This window comes from Plasmodium gallinaceum (assembly GCF_900005855.1).
Source record: "Plasmodium gallinaceum strain 8A genome assembly, contig: PGAL8A_v1_152, whole genome shotgun sequence".
In the NCBI taxonomy this organism is placed as follows: domain Eukaryota; phylum Apicomplexa; class Aconoidasida; order Haemosporida; family Plasmodiidae; genus Plasmodium; species Plasmodium gallinaceum.
Window position 1 is genome coordinate 1,371,500 of NW_021628316.1, and position 22,741 is coordinate 1,394,240.

Consider the following 22,741-nt stretch of genomic DNA (forward strand, 5'->3'; position numbering starts at 1 on the left):
TTTGTATTATAATATTTATTATATTTAAAATTAATTTTTTTAGTATATAAAAATGAGCAATATTGATGAATTTTATGAATATGCAAAAAATAATTTTTTAAGCTTTTTAAAGAAGAATAATATAAATTCTAAAAATGAAGAAAAGATAGAAATTAAGGAAAATAAAAGAAAAATTAAAGGAATAAATAAGAAAGATTTGTCTGATATAGAAAAATTAAAAAATGAAGAACTTAAAGATAAAGAGAATTATGATGAAAAATATAAAAATTTTATATTGAAAAAAAAGGAAAAGAAAAAAAGGAAATACAGGAAAAGTTCTTCTAGTATGTCATCTTATAATGAAAAAAATGATTCTAGAAATAAAAAAAAGAAAAAAAAAAGGAAACATGAAGAATATAAAAAAACTTGTAGAGAAGAAAAAAAAAAATATAAAGAAAGAGAAATTAAATCATATATTAATGATCCAATTAGTGATGATGATAAGAATAATCCCGAAAATGAAAATTTGTCTCTGCTTCATCAAAATGAAAATGATGTTAAAACTCATTTTCCAGAAAATAGTAAACTAAAAATTAAATTAGAAAAGATAATTGTTGAAAAAAAAAATAGTATGTTGTTAAAAAATTCATTAAATAAAAATTTAGTTGATTGCAAATATTGTATTGATTCTAATTCATTTGATAAAATAAATAAATTAAATATAGTTAGTATTAGTAATAGGTCATACATATGTTATTATAATTATAAAAATATTTTTTTAAAAGATCAATTGTTTATTTCACCTATAGAACATACAACTAGTATAACTAATACTGATTTTGAAACAATTAGAGATATACGTAATCACATGAAATCATTAATAGCTATGTTAGAACCAAATAATCAGACATGTATTTTTATCGAATTCAATAATTGTTTTAATTCAAATATTGAATTAATATCTATGAGAAAAACTAAACATACATATATAAATTGTTACATAATACCGATGGAATTATTAGAAAAAGCAAAGATTTATTTCAAAAAAAATATGGAAGATATAAATTCTTTATATAGAGAAAACAAACAATTAATTATTACTGACAATAAATATGCACCTTACAATATTATTCCGAAGAAAATTCCATATGTATCAATTAATTTTTCTCTTGTTGAAACTTATATACAAGTTATTGAAAATAATTACGATTATATAAATATGTGTAAGTGTATTTTTACTGATCTTTTTAAAAAAGATAAACTATATAAATATTTTAATAATTTTCAACAATATGTAAATACAGTAGAACAATTTAAAAGTTCCTATGAAAAGTATGATTGGACTAATTATATAAATAAATAGTATTCATTTCATTTTTTTTCTTTTACTTTTTTTTCAAATACTTTTTTGTTTTTAAAACATTGTTCAAATGTGTTTAAAAAAAAAAAAAAAAAAAAATAGATATGTAAAATATACATTACTTAAAAAAAAAAATATATTTTTAATGAATTAGTTTTGAAAAATTTATTATTTTAATAATTTATTTATTACATAAAAGTTATGTTTTAATGAATTATTAACAATGAAAAACAAAAATTTTTAAATATAATAAAAAAAAAAATTAATAAAAAATTTATATATAGTTATCTTCGTAAATAACTTTGTATTGATCTATTTTTTTATTTTCTTCTTTTTCATCTAAATAATTTTCAATGAATTCACTTTCAGCTTTTTTAATTTCATCATGGTTTTTACATAATTTATATTTATCTAGTAACTCTTTGTTTAAATTAGTAAAATTAATACTCCACTTGTAAATGTTTAGTATATCGTTGCATTGCTGAGTATAATTACAAATATAAAGGCAGAATGCTAGTGATTCTAAACATGAAAGTTTGTATGGCTTTCCATAGTTGATACTATTAACTGCAATAATATATGGTAACTTTCTTTGATTAGAATATTTTATTTTTTTTAATAAATCTAATGATTTCCATGAGCAATCAATTACCGATAATCCAAATTTTTCAACAGTATATTTATCATTTATTGAAAAATATTTTTCACAAAATGGTGTTAATACTATCCCCTTAAATTTTTTATTTGTTTGAACTTTTTTTATCTTTTTAAAACGATACAATTTTTTACATGAACATTTTTTATTTTGGCATTCTTTGTAATCAATCATAAACAATTTTATTTCATCTATATCTTTTTTTATATTATCACTATATTCGCTTGTACACTGGTTTTCTTCATCATTAGATTCATTTGTAAATTCATCTTTATCATCACTAATATCATTTTCATAATTAGGTTTTTTTTTATCATTAATTTCACGTGTACAACCATTTCTTTCATCAAATTCAATTATAGATTGACTAGAACTATCTACCTTTTTCATATTATCTAAATTCAATTCCTCCTTTTCTTTTTTCTCTTTTTTTTTTTCTATTTTATTACATATTTTACTGTTTTCATCTTCTAATTTTTTTTTTGTAGACTCTATATTTTCATTATTTCTCTCTTTTTCTCTTTTTCTTTCATTAATTATTTTAATTAAATTATGAACTGAATATTTTTTTCTTTCTAAATAACTTTTCTTCATTTTGCTTTTAAATAAAAAAAAAAAAAAGCTAAATATATTTGTATATTATTTTATTAATATATATATATATATATCTATCTATCAATGTTTATCATTTATAATTTTATGTTTCTTTCTTTTTCTTTTTTTTATTTAATTGGTTTGTTTAATCTATTTTTCTTTTTTTTTTTTTTTTTTTTTTTTTTTTTTTTATTATAAATCATATTTTTCTTTTATATTATATGAATTAGCTTGTCAATTTTACAATTTAGGATAAAAAAAAAAAATGACCAAAAAAAAATATCCTTTAAATTGTTGCAAATTATTCTTTCAATAAAAAAAAAAGAAGATGAGTAATTTCTTGAAAAAAATTAAAACTCCATTTTATTTTAAAGTATTTTATGATCATAAGAACATTTTACACAAAGATGGAGAAATATTTGTGATTTATTTTATGAAGATTCAATAATTTATAGATTATTTATCAATTTTTGAAAATTTTACGAGATCAATTAACAATTCATTATGAAAGAAATGTGACTACTCCCTTTATTATTATTTTTTTTTTTTTTTTTTTTATCAACTTATGAATTGTTATTTTTTATTAAAAAAAAAAAATGATAATAAAATTTATTTTATTTATTCTATTTATTAAAACATATAATAGTTTTCAGTTTAATTATAAAATATTACCAAAGAGTGACTATAAACACAATTGTGTAAAAAAATTTCCATCTGTAAATTATTTTTATAAGTTTCAAAATGTAAAATCTAAGGAATTTAAAAATAAAATTTTGTCTTTTTTTTCAAATTATTTCAATAGAGAATCTGATAAATATACATTAAGTTAATACAAAATAATAATAAAAAATTAAAAAAAAAAATATATTTAAAAACATTTTCACATATATATCAACATATATATGATGATTTAAAAGCGGAAATCCGTTCAGCAAATAATAATAATTCATATAATGAATGATAAAACATTTATTTTTTTTATTCAGATCAAGATGAGAAAGATTATTTAAATAAATTAGGAGTAAGCGAAAATGATGATTATAAAGATTTAGTTAAATCACATGAAGAATACATTAAAACAATTAGCGATATTAAGAGCAAATTAAAATATAAAGATTTATTTTTTTTTATTACCCAAAAATTAATTCATAAAAATTTATATGAATTTAAAAGAAAACAGAAATATAATATATTTCAAAATGATGAATACACTAGCGAATTATCTATTGATTATGTGAAAAATTCTAACATTGAAGAAAAATTTAAAGAGATATTATTAAAAAAACTAAGTAGAGAAAACAATAGTCATAAATTTCGCCTTTTACGTATTTTTAAGTGGTATGTAAAAAAAAAAAAAAATAAAAGAAAAAAAAAAATTAAATATTATATATATAAACAAATTTATAACATTGTATATATTGTTATTACATTTTGCATACATATTTTTATATGTAGGAAAAGTGCATCAGATATATTTAACATTAGTAAATTAATTATTCCAATTGCTTCTATCGGTTTGTTTTTATCAAAAATGGCAATTTTTTCAGTTGTTGTAAATATGATAATAACTGCACATTTTTTGACTTTCAAAAAAGATCAAAAAAAAAAAATGAAAATTTCTACTTTGATTTTAACCATGGTATTAATACTAGTACACTCTTCATTTGGTATAGTGTGTAATAGCATATTCTTTCACTATTTTAAGGTAATATATGTTCATGTTATAAAGACACAAATTCTTTTTATAACAAAGAGAAACAATCAAAATATAATTTAACATTATAAAATTATTATTTATATTTTCTTTTTATATTTTCATTTTTTTTTTTTTTTTTTTACAGTTTAATATACCTACATACATAAAAAGAGAGAACATTTTATCTATATTCGTCAATATACAATTATATATAGCATCCTTAATTTATTTTACTAATAACAATAATCATGAAAATGAAGATGTAAATGAAGATGTAAATGATTCTATATTTAACAATATTGATTTCGATGATGAATTTTCATTAGAGAAAAATAAATAAAAAAAAAAAAAAATATGTTCTTTTATTACCTTTTCATTTAATTTAAAAATATTTTTAAGTATTCATGAAACTTTCTATATAAATCTAAATCAATCTTTATTGTAATTTTTTATTTTCCTAAATATTATTTTAATAGAATTAATTAAAAATTTTTTTTTTTTTTTGTATATTTTCTTCATATAGATCATTAAAAAAATTTAAATAAAAGGTCAAAAAAATATAATAAATGTAAAAAGAATTAAGAAAACATTGTGATTTTATTTTTAAGAAAGCATTTCTTTTGTTAAAAAAATAATTTAATTATATTTAAAATTATAAAAAATAAAAAATATATTAAAGATAAATATAAAACTTTTTATACACAAAAATAAAAATATGAAACAAAAGGCTAACTAAAAATGTTAAAATTTGATATTATATATATATAGTGCAATAAATGTACCTTTTTTATTACAATAGCTATTTTGTTCTAAATTTTATTAAAACAAGTGTTGCAAATTGAAAATATTTTATTGTGACATAAAGAATAATATTAAAAACAAAATAATTTTATTTTTTGTTAGAAAAATCAATTAAATCATATAATTTATAAAAGGATATGTTGCTTTTTAAATCTTTTAATCGGTCAATAATTTTTAAATCATTATTTTCATAAATATTAAAAGAAAAAGCTTCTTCATAGTCACTATCAAAAATTTGTTGCTGATAATTATTTTTTAAGATTTTACGTAAATCAAATGAATCATATTTATTGTAATTTAAGTTGAAGTATTTATCATTTCTATTTTCTTCTTTCGTTATATTATGAAAAAAATCTTTCTCATTTAACCTAGAAAAAAGAAAAGCAAAAATAAAAGCATTTGAAAATTACACAAGAAATATAAAGATAATAAATCAAAAGATTTAAATTCATCTTATATAGTCACTCTCATTATGTATAATGAAATTTATAATAAAAATAGTTCAATATATCACAACATTATTTATAATTTTTCATATGAAAAATATAAGAAATTTATTATATTTATATCATGTAAAACATTTAATAATTTAATTAAAAATAACATTTTATCTTTTTCTTTTCTATAAAAATATAACAAAATTTTCTATATACCTGTATGAATCAATCTGTCTAAGATATTTTCTTGTAATTTTATCAATTTTTTTTTTTTTTAGCACATTTTTTTCATTATGTATTTCTTTTATTATGCTTTAACAGAAGAAAAATAAAAAATATATAATAATACTAAATTAAATAAAAGACATAAAATATGAAATAGTTACACAAAATAAAAAGTATGTTAGGATAATATAGACATAATGTTATTACTTTTTTGAGTAATTAGAAAAAAGATCCAGATTCACATTGTCAGAGTTTTCCAAAATTATCCTTATATCATTTTTTATGCATTCATAAAAATTATATATGGAACATCTATAGTCTTCCTATATATTAGAATATTATGTAAATTTTAAAAATAAGAGATTTATTTTATTTTTTTTAAATTATACTAATTTGTATTACAAAACAGTGATCACATGTAATATTTTTTCTATTTTAAATATTATTCTTTTTTTTTTTTTTTTTTTTTTTATTTCATAAATATATAAATATATATTATCATTTTATATTTATATATGTATAAGCATACTATTATCATATTATTTAAGGAATAAGATTGATCTCTTTCATTATGAATATCATCTTTTAATTTAGGTTTCTATAAAATTAATAGAACATTGTGTTAAAAAAAAAATATATATATATATCTATATATGAAATCGAATGAAAAATTGAATTAATTATTTTGCTCCTTAAAAAAAAAAAAGTTAGACAAAAAAAAAATACATGAATTTCTCTAAATATATTAAGGGGAAAATATTAATATAATGTATAATCCAAAAAAAAAAAAAAAAAAAATAAAAATAAAAATAATAAAATTAACAAAAAAATATTTAATTATACAGATTTTTATTTATATTAAAAACAAAAGTGTTCTATTATATTAAAACCACAAAACTGTAAATAAATATGAAAATATATTTAAATTTTAATTACAATTAAGAAATTTATTTAATTATAAAATAAAAAAAGATGTTTCTTTAAGAAGCACAATATATAAAGAATAAAATATATATTTTGTTTTAAAATGAAAGTTTAATCCATTCAAAAAAAATAATGAATATCTATAATTTATCTTAAGTGAGAAATAAATATATAATTGAAAATTAATTTTTTTTTTAATTTTGAATCAAAATTAAATACTAAAAAGGTTAATTCTGCAACATATATAAATTAACAATATAAAATATAAAGAAAAAAAGGAATAAAATATAAATTGGTTTACTTGGTGTAACTTCAACAATTTTCTTGATTTTTTTTTTTTTTTTTCAATTTTATCAATATGTTTTTTAAGCATAGAGTTTATTAAATATATTCTATTATTTCCTATAAAAATTTTATATATGTGCAAATATAGTACAATATCACAAAATTTCAAATTTTATTATTATTTTTTATATATATTTTTTTTTTTTTTTATATAAATATATTATTATTTTTATTATTATTTTTTTGTTACTTAATGTTTTTTTTATATCCATTAGTAGCGTTGTACTAGAATAACAATTATCCCGTGAAAAATATGAATCATTTAAACTACTTATATTTTTTAACTTAATATCTCTTATAACACAATCTTCAATACCATCATCTATTCTTTTTGTAATTTTTCTATTTATATATTCGATATTTTTATATATATTATCACTTTCTTCTGTACAGGTTATATCACTATTATTATAAATTTTATAAGTAGTTAATTTTTTATGATATACTCGTTTATTATTTTCTCCATGAATAAATGAATCATTTTGTTTGTTAATTCTTTCATAGCTTATTATTTTTTTTCCTAAATTATGAATTTTTTTATCATTATTTTCTATTTTATTATTACTAGAACAATTATTATTTATCATAGTATTTTGTAGGTTTTGTTTACATTTATTATTATTATTATTATTATTATCATTTGAATGTTTAATATCATTAATCATAATGCTTTGTAAAGTATGTAAGAAATTAAAGCTGTAACTTCTATTTTTTTCTAATGTTTTATTATTTCTATTAACCTGAACATCATTATTTATTTTTTTAAATAAGGTACTCATTTTTTTGTTTAAGATATTATAACTTATGTTTTTATTCTCTAATTTTTTATTTTTTTCATAAAGTGATATATATTTTTTTAATTCTACTTTTATTTTGTTGTTTTCTTCTTTATGTTTAAAAGAAGACAATTCTAATTGCTCATTTTTACTCTTTAATTTTTCATTTTCTTCTGTTAAATTATTTATTTTATCAAGTAAATTATTTACATTTCTATTTTTTTCTTTTTCATTTTTCAAGCTTTTTTCTAACTCATATATATAATTTTCTTGATTTTCAGCATTTTCTAAACCTAACTTCAGTTTTTCAACAAGTTTTTTATTTTTATTTTTCAAAATTTCTAAATTATTATCTATTATGTTGAAGTTATTCCTTAAAAATGTTTTTATATTAAATATAAAATTTTGTGAAAAATATTCTATAAACTTATCATCAATTTCTTCTTTATTATTATTCCACTCATTAAATTTATTATGTATGTTATAAATATTTTCAATACAACAGTCGTATATGGACGTATAATTTTCATTATTGCTATATTTTATTTTTTCATTTAATTCCTTTAAAAAATTATTAAACAAATTAAATTCTAAATAAACATTATTCAAATAATTATTATTAAAACTTTCATTCATCTTTGTAAATAAAACAAAAATTGAAATATAAAATTCATAAAGTCATATTTTCACTTTTGCTGCACACAATTTTTTCTTCATAAAAGGTAAATATATGCACATTAATAAAAAGTATTATATTACAAAGAAAAATTAAAGTGTAATATTATTTAAAAAAAAATGAAAATAAAAAATTGAAAATTAAAAATATTACACAAAGTAAAAAACACAAAATTGTTTAAAATTTATGTTTTAATGTTTAAATATTAAAATATATTGTATGAATTACATATCTACATATACACATATATATATATATACATACATATATATGCATATACATATAATTCTTTATAATACAATTTACTGCACTAACATAAACAAAAAAAAAAAAAAAAATAAAAAATAAAAAGCAGAAATATAAAATGAGTTTCCATGTTAGGTATTTAGTTGTATTTTGTTTTTTATTTTATTTTTCTTTTTTTTTTTTAAAGTTCATTTTATGATATTTTGGTAACAGATATATTTATGCATTACGTACATGTACATGCATTATTTTTTAATTTTTTCAAAATTTTAACAACTTATTAGAACAATTCATTAAAACTTTTTTTTTTTTTCTTTTAAATTAAAAAATGAGGGATAAAATAAGAAGCAAATTTACATAAATATTTTGCATAAAAAATAATATTTAAAAAAGATAGAAAAAAAAGGGAAAAAATAAAAAAAAAATTATAACATTAATTAATATAATTCTATAGAATGGGATTATATCATTAAAGTAGAACTTGTTTTTTAAATATACTTTATTTTTCAATTTTAAACGGTATTTGAGAATGTTTCTTTAAACTATAATACAATATTTTAATTGTAATAAATAATTAAAATGGAAAGGAAACATTCCTTTTATTTTATATAAATTTTTTTAATTAATAATTATTTTTTAAATAATTACGATGAATATAACTTATTATTCCAATTATGGAAAAGAGAATGAAATTTTTTACATTTTTTTTTTTTCTAAATTATATCCTAGTCATAATAATTTTAACTTAGATAAAAACTTTCTTTTTCTTTCCTAACTTTTTCAAGTTATTTCTTAAAATAAAGTAACTTATATGTCTTAATATATTTCGAAATTTATATTTTGTACTTTATGGTTAAAATATATTAAAATTTTAGTAATTGAAGAATATACATTTTAAATATGTTTAAAAAATTGGAGGATTACTGACAAAAAAGTAAAACATTTAAATGAATGTTATTTAAAAAAAATTATATTTATATATTATATACATATATATATACATATATATATATATACATATATATATATATATATATATGTATATATATATATATGTATATATATATGTATATATATATATATGTATGTATATTAAGCAGTATAAAAACATTTTTGAAAAAAATATATCAAAAACAATAATTTTTATGTATTCTTGTTTATCTATTTATTTTTTTATTTTTATCATTCAAAAACTTACACATATGCACATAAAATCATTAAAATTGTAAAAGAAATGCGATTATAATATTTTGTATAAGTGCATAAAAAAAAATGTTATATATTTTTTTTTAAATATATAACTAAAAAAAAAAAAAAAAAATTATTTCTTTTTCTTTTTATTTTTTTAATGTTTAAAATTTGGATTAAATTTTTTTATAGATGGTATTAAAAAAAATATATGCACATATAATATATATATATATATATATTATATATATATAAATGTATATATGTTATGGATATATGAATGTATTTATATACTATGTACACGTAAATGTTTTTATATATATAAATATATATATATATATATATATATATATATATATATATATATATATATTTATTATGTATATGTAAATATATGCATATATATATAAATTTAAATTAAGAATTTTCATTAATTATTTAAATAAGCACAAAAAAAAATATTATTGCATTATATATATATATATAAATATATATATATATATATGGGCAGATAGATATATAGATAGATAAATAGTAGATATAAATACAATTATAAAAGAATGTGAAGCATATTTAAATTTATATGGATATTACTTCACTATGGAAAAAAAAAAAAAAAAAAAAAAAAAAAAAATTTAAATTTTATGTATCTTTTATAATTTGTTATGTATTTATTTTATTTTTTTAATTTTTTTTTTTCTTTTTACAACGTATATACAATACTAAATAAAATACTAAGATGATATATTATTATATATTATGCTGTTCGGTAGCGAAGTCTAGATAATAGAAAATTTAAAAGTTCTTGAGGATATATATATTCAATCACTTTTGATGGATATAAACTATGGATTTCTTTATTATTTATATTATGAATAACAGAAATATATAATTCATCTCCAACATTGTGTAAATTTTTAATTACAATTCTATTTCCCTTAGCACTTTTTTTTCTTCTTATATACTTCTTGAAATCATTAACTTTTATGTTTAAATGACCAGTTCTTCTTATATTTGATTCTTCCACCCACTGTGGTGAAGCATTTTTCAAGCTAGCCAAAAATTCCATTTTTCTATTTTTAATTCGAACACTATATACGTCTTCTACATTTAATAAATTGCTATCGTTACTATTGGTCTCTTGTTTTATTGATTCATTATCTTCTTTATCACTTTTTTTTAAAGAATTATCCGAATGAGATATATTTTTTTTACTTTCCAATTTGTTTGTTACAATTTTTTTATTATTTTTTTTTTTTGAAATTGAAGAACTCCTACTTTTGGATTTGATACTACTATCATCTTGAATAGATAAAATGTGATTCTTTGAATTTTTATTCTCATTAGGTGTATCATTTTTTTTTAAATAGTTCATTTTTAAATTTTCCATTTTTTTTTTAAAACTTGTCAAATGTGTTAAATTACTTTCGGGTTCCCACGTATTTTCATCATCAGAATATCCTTTCCATTTTACTAAATATAAAAATCCATTTCTTTTTTTTTTTATTTCAAGTATATCACCAATTTCAAATTCTTCATCTGACGCAGTCATTTTCTTCTCAAATAAGGATTACTATTGCTTTTTTTTTTTTTTTTTTTTTTTTTTTTTTTAAAAAAAAAAAAATATTTAAATGGATTTTTTTTTTTTTTTTACAAAAAAAAAAAAAAAAAAAAAAATTCACCTAAAGTGTAATTTTAAATGTAAAAATTTTATTTTAAACATATAAATTTTTTTTTTTTTTTTTTAAAATAAATTCACGGCTTGTGAACATTTTTTTTATTATTTCAAAAAAAAAAAAAAAATTTTATGTATACTTTAAAAAAAAATTAACACATTTTTATGCATACCCTTTTTTTTTATTAAATATATTTTTTTTTTAAATAAAAATTGGTACTTTAAAATTTAATTTATAATATTAGAATTTTACAATTAAAAAAAAAAATAAAATTTTTATAAATAAATCAAATCTTTATATATGCATATATATATATCCCCATATATTTGTACATACATATTTTTTATATAATTGCATATATATATATATATATATAAATATACATATATACATACATATAAACATACATACATACAAACATACATACATATATATATATATATGTATATATATAAACATATATATTATATTTATATATTCATAAATACATACACATATACATTTAATGTATATATAAAAATATAAAGTATAAAAATAAATATTATGTATAAAAATAAATACTACGTATAAATATAAAAATATATATGTATAAAATTAAAGTGTGCTCGAAATTTTTTTTCGAAACTGGTTTCTTTTTTTTTTTACTCTATTTCTAGTCAAATTGTTAATTAAAAAAAAAAAAAAATAAAAAACGTTTAAAATATAAAATAAATAAATAAATATCTAATAGTACACAAATAATTTATACAATGATATTTTTAGTTTATTAAAAAATTAACATCTTATTAATATATATATCAAGAAGAAAAAAAAAAAAAGAAAAAATTACATGAAAAGTAATGATGAAACTTTTTTTTTTTCTCCGCTAAATTTTTGCTTTTTTTTTTTAAAGCTTAAATCATCTTATTATTTGTTACTGTTACATGAAAATTTTTGTGAATTTAAGATTTTTTTTTATCTCATTATTTTTGTTAAAATTTATAGTATATTATTTTAAGGTTTCCATTATACTCTTAAATTTACAATTTTCTATAATACGGAAACAGAAAACATAGTAGATAATTACTTATTTAAAAAAAAAAAAAATTATAAATTATAGTTAATAGATTTATTAAATAGCTACATCTGTAATTCAATAAAAAAAAAAAATGAGAAAAATGGAGAGGGGAAAAAAAAAGAAATTAAAAAGAAAAAAGATTCATTATATTATAAGATACTAATTTTATTAATTTTTTTTTTTTTTTTTAATTTTTTCAAAAAATTTTAATGTGCATTAAAATTTGTTTTTTTAACAAGTAAAAAAAAAAAAAGTATAAATTATATAGTAAACAATTAACATATTTGTTATAAAAAAATAAAATGAAAAAATATGTATAAAGATTTCTAGCAATGGAAATAGAATTAAATAAAAAGAAAAATTAATTTTCATAGAATTTAATATTATAATAAGGGTATATATGGTTTTTATATTCAAATAGATAACTTTTCATTTTTAATTATTTATTACTTCATATATTAATTGTAAATTTTTTATTTATTTTTTTTTTTTTTTTTTTTCCAAAGCTAAAAAAAAACCTTTTACTTTCTTATTAAATAAATAATTAATATTTAAAATCTAAAAGGAATGGTAATTTTTTAATAAATATTAGTTTTATAATTTTTATTATGATATTTTTATGTTCTTTCTAATAAAAATAAAGGAAGAAAAAACTTATTAGAATATATAAAAAAATTATTAGAAAAATAGGAAATTTTGTTTAGTAAATGTAAAATTCAAAATAATTTTTTTTTTTAATTTTAGAAAATTGCTACTTAAATGCTCAATAAAAAGTTATAATTTACAAAAAATTTTAATTTTTTCCATAACATTCAATTACTATATGTTTATTTCATTTTTATAAATAAAATAATGATAATTTAAATATTTTCTTAAACTATAAAATTTATTTTAGTTTTTTTTTTTTTTTTATATAATTCCTAAAAAATAGCGATGATTTTCGAAAATTATTCTTTATAAGAGCTTTTTTTTTTTTTTATTTCAAAAGAAATTATAGTGTGCACAAATATACATCAAATTTTTAAAATAAAAATTCGACCACAAAAAAAAAAAAAATTATAGTAATACATAGTTATAATAACTGAAATTATTATACTATATCTAAAATAGAAAAAACAGCAACAATACATATAAGTAATAATATTAATAATAAAAGCGATAATAATAACAAAAATAAAATAAAAGTTATAAAACAATGTAGCAGTGTAAACATGCTTACTTATTTGATATGAGATAATATATAAAAAGGTATGAAGTATCAAAAAAAAAAAAAAAAAATAAAATAAAAGGAAAAAGAAATGAAAAAAAAAAAAAAAAAAAAAAAAAAGAGTAAAATGAAAATAAAAGTTATTTATTTCTCCGAAAATATTAAAAAGTCTTTAATTTTAACTATATAATAAAAAATATAGTTGTATTTTATTACTTTTATGATTATTTTAAATTCTTTCAAATTATTTTTAGTGGTTTAATATAAAGTTAACAAATTAAAGATAGTTATAAAAATTACTTAAAAAAAGTTTATATGTATCTTAGAGATGATATTAAAAACACATTGAACATACATTTTAAATGCATTAATAAATATATACATTTTTTTTTTTTGAATATAATATTTTAAATAATTTATATTTGTATCTATGAATAAAAAACTAAAAAATTTTTTATTTTTATATTAAAAAAATATGAAAATAAGTAAGCTTAAAAAATACAATATATGCTAAAAAAAAAAAATGTGTCTAAAAATGTAATTAAAAATATAATAAAATAAATTAATAAATTTACTAAGAGTAAATAATTCTTTTCAAAAAAGAAAAAAAGAGATATATGTATTTTTACTTTTAAGCAACATATTAATATATATGCATATATATACAACTTAAACATTTTTTCTTTTTGAAGCATATATTAAATCAAAAACTTAATTGGATACTGTTTTTAATCTTTTTTTTTTTTATTTTTTAATTGTTAATATCTTAAAAAAAGTTGTTCTAGTATGTAAATAATTTTTTTTCTTTTTTTAATTAAAAAAATATATTTGTATAATAGAAATTATCAGATTTTTAATCAACTAAATGTATTTTTTTTTTTTTTCCTAAAGTAAGACCTCTTCATTGTAATATAAATTAAATCATCTGAAATTTTTAGATAAACTGCTTGATATCTCCAAATGAGATAATTAAGTTCTCTAAAAAGCATAGGAAAATAAATATTTCATTTATTACTATGAAATTGTTTGTTCATTTATTCTTAGGTAACAATAATTACTTTCACCAGTTAAAATAGTTTTATTTATTTTTCAAATTTATTAAGTAATATAACTTAAATTTTTATATTTTATTAATATTTATTTGATAAAAATTAAAATTACTATTTTCTTTTTTTCCTGACTGAATCATTTGCCTCTGAATTTTTTAATTTATTAACGTTTCTTTTAGTTACGTTAAAATCGTATTCTATGCTTTTTTTATTACGTGATGAATTTTCTTCATAGGTTTGTTTTTGTCTTTTAGTAACACTATTGTTGTTACTATTATATTCACAATTACTTTTTCTTTTCTTTTTTTCAATTTTTAATTCAAGGGAACAGTTATTAAGTTTTATATCTTTTTTAAAATCTTGATAAAATAAATCCTTAAAACTACTAGCTAAAGGATATTCAATATTGTTTGTTGACTGTTTTAAAAGTTCTTGAAATAAAAAACAAGGAGTTATCCATTCAACGTCGCCATCTTCATAAGTTATAACAAAAAAATTATTATTATCTTCATCTTTTATATGCTTAGTAACAGTGCCAACAAAAGTTCCATTTGTAAATTCTCTTTGAAATTTAGTTTTTCCTAATTCTATACCAAAAAGGGGAATAAAATTACTTACTTTATTATTATTTACAATAGAATTAAAATGATTTATTTCTTTATCTAATATTTCTTTTGTATTATTTAAATTTATATTAGAAAATTTTTCATTTTTTAATGTTTCATTTTTTAAATCTTCATTTTCTGGGATTTTATTTTGATCATTATTATTTTTTGTGCTAGAATTATTTATGTCATTTTGAAAATATTTTTTATTTTCATATAAACCATTCTTTTCATTTTTCAAATATTCTTCATTCTTACTTCTATTTAATTCAGTATTACTGTCCTCTTTAAATTTATTAAAGTTGTTTATCTTATAACTCTCTTTATTATTAACTGTTTCACTTAAATCATTATGTAATGTATGTTTTTCTTTTTTCCCGTCATCATAATTATCAATATTTTCATTTTTTCCTGTATTTGATGAATCTAGATGTTTTTTAAAATCTTTGTCATTTGTATTATGATTTTCTTTGCTTAATGATTCTCTTTTTTCATAAAAAAAATTATCATCCTTTTTTATTTTACCGAAGTTATTGTTATTTATTTTGTGTGTAACATTACTAAAATTTACTTCTAAATTCATATTGTCATTTTCAATTAGAGAATTATTATTTTTTATTATGTTTAAATATGCACCATCTAATTCCTTTTTCCTGTATTCTTTTATAGTATTTGCTAGCTCTCTTATAACTGATTGGATACACTCACTTGATGATTTAAATAGATCTTCATCAGTTAAGCAATCATTATAGTTAGAATGAAAATGCATTTTTGTTATTCGGCATATAATTGCTTTTGCTAAATCATGATGTTTATTATAGCAACTAGAACAGACTGACAGTTTTTTTAGATAATCATTTAAAGGTAGAGATGGTTGCTTGGTGTTTATTCCTTTTTCAAAATCTTTTATTAATGGAAATCCTATATATTTTTTACTTAGCTTCATCATATAATTGCAACAGGTACCTTTGTTATTTTTATCTTTTTTTCTCATTTCTTTTAAATTTTTAACGATGTTATTTGATTTTTTGTATAATATTTTTTCATATGTATTCGAAAAATTAGAATCTATTTCACTAGTGTCATTACTAGGCTTCTCAAAAGGTAATTCTTCTTTTTTGAGGGTATTTTCTTCTTTTCCTTCTTTTTCTTCTTTTTCTTCTTTTGGTGATTTATAGTTTTCGTTACTTACTAAATTATCATTACTTTTCTTTTTTTGTAATTTTTGTTCATTCTCGTTTTTTGTAAAATTAGAATCTTTCATTTTTTTTTGTAAATTATTAATATTTTCATTTATTCTTAGAAAATCTTCAATGCACTTTTTGCTTTGTGTTAAAAAACTTAGTGTTCCTTTTCTCCTTTTCAAGGTATTTTTATAATTGTCATTCTTTAAAAAGAAATCAATTTTTTCTCTAATTATCAATAATTCATCAATTTTTTTTTTATAATAAACTAGTAATTGAAGTTCAAAATCATTTAATAATAAATTATTTTCTTCATTTTCTTTAATTTCTAATAAATTATTTTCAATTTCTTTTTTTTCTAATAAATCTTCTACAATTTCTCTATTCTTTTCTATATCGTTTATATTATCATTACTCTTCAATAATTTATTTGCCTTTTCATACCCCTCAAGTTCGTTATAAGTATCGCTATTTTGAAATTCAACACATATAGTTTTATCAAGTGTGTTATTATATAATGATTTATTATATTTCTTTAGATTATCTATGTGAACATCACTAAAGAAGTTTATGAACTTTTTTTGATTTTTTTTTTCAATATAATTTAAAAATTCTTTTTGATTAATTAAATTCAGAGAAAATTGAATACAACTAGAACAAAACCAATCATAATTTTCATTAACTTCTTCGTTTAATTTATGAACACATTTTAAATGATAAATATTATTACAACCTGAACACGTAATAAAATTGTTTCCATCTATATTAACATTATGCATACATATATTACATGTGGTATTATTTTTTAATAAATTATATTTTTCTACAATATCATCTAGCCCATTAAATAATTTATCTTTACTTAAGTTTAATTTATTTAATCTATGCTCAAAATTATTTTTGATAAATTCATTTAAACATGTATCATTAATCCTTTCAAACCATTCAAAACCAAAATCAGCAAATATTTCTTCTCCTGGATAAATTTCTATACCTGGAATTGATGTTAAAATAATATGAGGCCATCCATCAAGGTAAACCAATTGCCATTCAGCATTTATTCTAAAATCATAATTATTGAATATACTGCAAGTCTTATAATGATTTACTAATGACATTTCATTGAACATATATGAAGAATCAACAGCATATGTATAATTATCTGGTAATATAATTAAATTGTTTAAATTTTTTGATTTTTTAAGATCTCCTACTTTTGGCCTTTTTACTTTATGAATACTATTTGTAGAGTTTTCATTTTGAGAATTATTTAAATTACAAAAGGTTTTACCCTTTACATTTTTGTTCATTCTGTTAGTTAATTTTTCACTAATTTCATTATTAATTGTATTGCTATTTATATAGCTTTCTGTACTGTTATCATTTTCTTCTTCATCTGATTCTATTTCATTAATAAAAACGACATTTTTTTTATCATTAAATACTTTTTTGCTGAAAGTTAGAGCAAACATATATTGATGCTTCTCTTGTGACAATTCTCTATTATTAGCAACAAAACCAGTATATTCACCAAATATAATTCTATCATCAGTTGCGTTTATTTTCTTTCCTATATAAACTATGGAATAACAGTCTTCATTGTGTGGGGTGCATAATCTTACTGGATGTTTATGATCTTTTAACTCCACTATTCTTATATCTGGATGAATTCTACCATGTAATAAAGTATCGTAAATTTCTTCATATAATTTTTTATTTCTATTTTTATATATTGCATTGTGTTGATTATCAAAAAAAGGTGCATGAATAAAAGGAGTCCATTCCATCTTATTGTTTGACCAACCACAACCAAAATATCCTGACTTAGAATTGTAGAATTTTTTCATTTTATGACTAAAATATACTCTTTCTATTTTTGAATCTTCTGATAATACTTGTGTTTTTACATATCTTTTGTTTCTCTTTTTTGCGATATCTTCTATTTTACAAAAAACCATTTTTTTTTCCTCTAATATTTTTTTTAGTTCTCCTATTCGTAATTTATCCTGTAATTTTTCCTCTTTATTTTGTTTATTAGCAGATATTATAGAGTTTCCATGTAATAAATCTAAATCAATAACAATTTTTCCTTGTTCTTGTAATTTCTTTTTTTTTTTTAAATATTTTATGTAACTAGAATCATCTGTAGAATAAGATGCACCATCACTTTCATTATAATAATATTCTTCTTCATTAGAATAACTTTCTGATATTGACTTTTCGTTTTCTATTTCATATGTATTATTATTAATTTTTATCTCTTTTTTTATGCTATTTTTTTTTATTTCATCAAATAATATTTCTTTATTTTCCAATGTATCTGCTATTATTTCATTTTTATTTATATCATCCGTTGTACTGTTAAATTTTATCTCATCTATATTTTTATGATAATCCATTTCATTTGAACTATTATCATTTTTTATTTCAACTGAATTATTATAATTTTCAAAATCTGTTTCTTTATTTTTTTGTACCTCATTAGATACTACAATACTATTTACTGTTTCATTATGCATTTTACTTTTTTCTTTTTGTTGTGAATTATTATTATTTTTCAATTCATAAGAGGTTCTGTTCTTATATCTATTTCCTTTTTCTATTTTTTTTTTTACCGTTTTATTAATGTTTCCTTTTTTAATTAGCATTTTACTTCTTACATTTTTATCAGTACTATTTTCTAAATAAATTGAATTATTTTTGCACATTTTATTATTTTCATTTTTATTTAAAAATAAATTTATATCATTTTTATTTTTTTTATTTTTTGGTGTAACTTGTTTCTCCTCTTTTTTTTGGTCATAAAAATATGCAGATGCATTATTATTTTTTTTGTAAGAATTTCTTTTTAATACTTTATTTTGAGAATCTAATTTTTTATTTTTGTTTACACTTTGATATCTTTTATCAATTTTTTCATTTGAAAAACTTAGAATACTATCATTATTTTTTATTAATTGACTTCTATCATAAAAATCGTCTTTTTTATAATTATTAACATTTTCAAATGTGTTACTTTTTTTTATATTATCTTTGTTTAATGAATACTCTTTTCGCATTTTCATATTTTTTGTATGTTCAAAAATGTCTTTCATAATTTTTTCATTCGATCTTCTACTTAAAGAAGTTAATTCTGATTTATATTTACCGACTGATATTATTCCTTCTCTAATGTCTTCTTTTTTTTGAAAATTTCCTTTTTCTCTTAAAATCTCATTTTCTATTTTATCTTCTATTTCTTCAGTTATATATTTATCTTTTAAATACATTTTTTTGTTCGAATTTTCTCGATCATCTACATAAATATGTAAAACACTTTTTAAACATTTAAAACAATGAAATATATTTTCAGGTGTTTTTCCATCATTTAACCTATCTCTATTTAATCTTTCCTTACTTAAAAAAAAAGAAACGTATTTATATAAATTTGAATTTCTTCTAATTTTTAATCCATTCATTATTTCATTTTTTCCTTCTTCAGTTAAAAAAGGTTTATAATTTGATCTACATAAAGCACTACATATATCTAAAAAGAAATCTACTCCATAAGTTTCAACATTATAATAGTATTCAAATTTCTTCCCTGTGTATCCTTCAATTCTTTTTTTTGACTCTTCACATGTGCAATTAATTTTATCCATATCAAGAACTTTTTTTATATCTTCATCGATTTCAAATTTAATCGATGAATTATCTTCTTTAATCTCACTTAATATTTCTTTATCTGATTTTTCGCTTAATTTTAGCATATTAGCTAAATTACTTAAAATTTTTGACTCATATTTGATCGGAGAAGCACTCATGTTTATCACAATAAAAATATATATATAAATAAATATATCAGTAAAATTAAAAAGGATCTTAAATTTATAAATGTTCTTTACATGTTAATACTAAGAATATTTATAAATGTAAATATTTATTTGCTTTTTCAAATTATATGTATTCATTTAAATTGTATTTTTTAATTAAAATATCATTCATATTTAAGCTTCTATAATATGTATCAATTTTTTTTTTAATTATAATTATAAAATATATATAATCTCTTCTTTTTTATGTAAAGCATATTTATATAAGTATATTAACTAACATTTATACATATATTTTAATCCTGTATTCAAATACGTATATTTTTTTTTTTTCTTTTATTATTTTTCATATTGATTATATTTTGAAACAGAAAATTCCTTATAAATAACGTTGTTTAGTGATAATATCAATCAATTCTTGAACTTACAGCTATACATATATTCAATAATTTAAAAAAAAATTCTTATATAATTAATGAATTATTTAATTTATATAAAAATAATAAAAATTATATTCTTTATAAAAAAAAAAAAAAATGTAAGTGATATGAAAAAAATATTTTTTTAAAAGTTATATTTTTATCTAAATCTATATATACTATTAAAAGCAAATTAAGGAATTTATTTTTTGAATAAATGAAAAAAAAAAAAAAAAAAAATAAAATAAAAAAATAAAATAAACAAATATATATAAAGTGAATAATTAATTAAGATTAAAAAAGGAAAAAAATAGTTAAATAAATAACAATTTATGTTACGTGTATAAATATATATATAGACATATACTATATATTTTAATTAGTAGAATATTTCAAAAAAAATATTTTCCTTAAAATCTAAATAATAACATGTAAAAATTTATAAAATTTAAACTTATATATATACCTTGCAAAAAAAAAAAAAAAAAATAATATTAAAATGAACAAAATAATAACATATTAAAATATTTGCAATAGCAATATTTTTAAATTTATTGAATACATTCATATATATATATATGTATATATATATTCATAAAATAATAGATATTTTAAATATATTAAATAAAAAGATTAAATTAACGTTTCTAACAAGAATTGTGCAAAAAAACTATACACATTTTAATTAAAACTACGATATTTTCATTCCCATTAAGTAAAAAAAGATGTAACACATTTTAAAATGATATTAAAAAAAAAAAATTACTTTTTATTTATAAGTATAAAAATAAAATGAAAATATTTATTATTATATATCATTTTATATTAAAAAAAAAAAAAAAAAAAGTTTATACAAATATATAAATATATATATATATATATATATTTTATTTATATATGAATATTTAAGTATTATTATAACAAATAAGAACGAAATAAAATATTATCATTTTAATATTATAATAAATATTAATAATTATTATTTATTTGAATCTTAGTATTCTTAATATATATAAACTTTTTATTCTTTATTTTTACTTCTGTTAACATTTATTTCATTTACAAATTTTCATAATATTTAAATAAATATACACTTTAAATTGTTTTAAATAAAAAATGATCAGTAATAACTGCATTTTTTTTTTTTTTTTTATTATATTCTTTTTTTGTTTTTTGTTTTTTTTTTTTTTTTTATGTGTATTTTTAAGTATAATAATTTTTTAAAATAATTAATTTAAAACTTAACTTTTTTGTTTTTTTTGATTAGAATTGAAAAAATATTTATAAGTTTAACTATTGTAAAAACAAATTAAGAGTTTTATATAACTTAACGATTTTTTTATTCGATATATAAAAATATACATACATATAAAAAAATATGTAACCAAAAATCAAAAAGAATAATAAATGAATGTCTAAAATAGTTTTAAATGTATGATAGAAAATATTAAAAAAGGTTTTTTTAATATTAAAAAATAAATCAGATTTTTATAAAATTCGTTTTTTTTTTTATTAACAAAAATAAACTTTGAGAATTATAAATTTTATGAATATTATTTAAAAAATGTTAATATCTTTGAAATTTTTTCTGTTTCTAAAGTTTTTTTTTTTTTTTTACAGAGAAAATACTTAATAATTTCTACGTGTATCAATATGTTTTTTGACAACCTTTTATTTTTGATATACATTGTTTTATAATTAATAGTTAATACAATTTTATATATCTTATATTTTTAGTAATTTTTTATTTTTTTTAATACATCTTGGTAGTTTTATAAATTACTTTAATGCACTGTGGGAATGTTTTAATTAATATATTCAAAAAGAACA

The 22,741-nt window shown here is 16.9% G+C and overlaps 6 protein-coding genes across 6 annotated transcripts; 2 read left to right on the forward strand and 4 right to left on the reverse strand.

Annotated features, from left to right (window-relative positions):
• Positions 1-52: 52 nt before the first annotated feature.
• DRN1 (debranching enzyme-associated ribonuclease, putative) lies at positions 53-1,342 on the forward strand (the record flags this gene model as incomplete). Its single annotated transcript, XM_028674191.1, has 1 exon — positions 53-1,342. One exon carries the CDS (start codon positions 53-55, stop codon positions 1,340-1,342), a length of 1,290 nt encoding a protein of 429 aa, XP_028530569.1.
• Positions 1,343-1,613: 271 nt separating this feature from the next.
• On the reverse strand, positions 1,614-2,588 carry TSR3 (ribosome biogenesis protein TSR3, putative; the record flags this gene model as incomplete). Its single annotated transcript, XM_028674192.1, has 1 exon — positions 1,614-2,588. The coding sequence occupies one exon, from the start codon at positions 2,586-2,588 to the stop codon at positions 1,614-1,616; it is 975 nt and encodes a 324-aa protein (XP_028530570.1).
• A 596-nt stretch (positions 2,589-3,184) lies between these two features.
• PGAL8A_00534800 (conserved Plasmodium protein, unknown function) lies at positions 3,185-4,624 on the forward strand (the record flags this gene model as incomplete). Its single annotated transcript, XM_028674193.1, has 4 exons — positions 3,185-3,413; positions 3,575-3,926; positions 4,044-4,293; positions 4,430-4,624. 4 exons carry the CDS (start codon positions 3,185-3,187, stop codon positions 4,622-4,624), a joined length of 1,026 nt encoding a protein of 341 aa, XP_028530571.1.
• A 549-nt stretch (positions 4,625-5,173) lies between these two features.
• Positions 5,174-8,428, reverse strand: PGAL8A_00534900 (conserved Plasmodium protein, unknown function; the record flags this gene model as incomplete). The annotated part of the gene is made up of 6 exons (XM_028674194.1): positions 5,174-5,453; positions 5,739-5,834; positions 5,955-6,070; positions 6,277-6,345; positions 6,973-7,073; positions 7,207-8,428. 6 exons carry the CDS (start codon positions 8,426-8,428, stop codon positions 5,174-5,176), a joined length of 1,884 nt encoding a protein of 627 aa, XP_028530572.1.
• A 2,231-nt stretch (positions 8,429-10,659) lies between these two features.
• Positions 10,660-11,454, reverse strand: HP1 (heterochromatin protein 1, putative; the record flags this gene model as incomplete). The annotated part of the gene is made up of 1 exon (XM_028674195.1): positions 10,660-11,454. The coding sequence occupies one exon, from the start codon at positions 11,452-11,454 to the stop codon at positions 10,660-10,662; it is 795 nt and encodes a 264-aa protein (XP_028530573.1).
• Positions 11,455-15,002: 3,548 nt separating this feature from the next.
• On the reverse strand, positions 15,003-20,483 carry SET10 (histone-lysine N-methyltransferase, H3 lysine-4 specific, putative; the record flags this gene model as incomplete). Its single annotated transcript, XM_028674196.1, has 1 exon — positions 15,003-20,483. The coding sequence occupies one exon, from the start codon at positions 20,481-20,483 to the stop codon at positions 15,003-15,005; it is 5,481 nt and encodes a 1,826-aa protein (XP_028530574.1).
• Between the last annotated feature and the right edge of the window lie 2,258 nt (positions 20,484-22,741).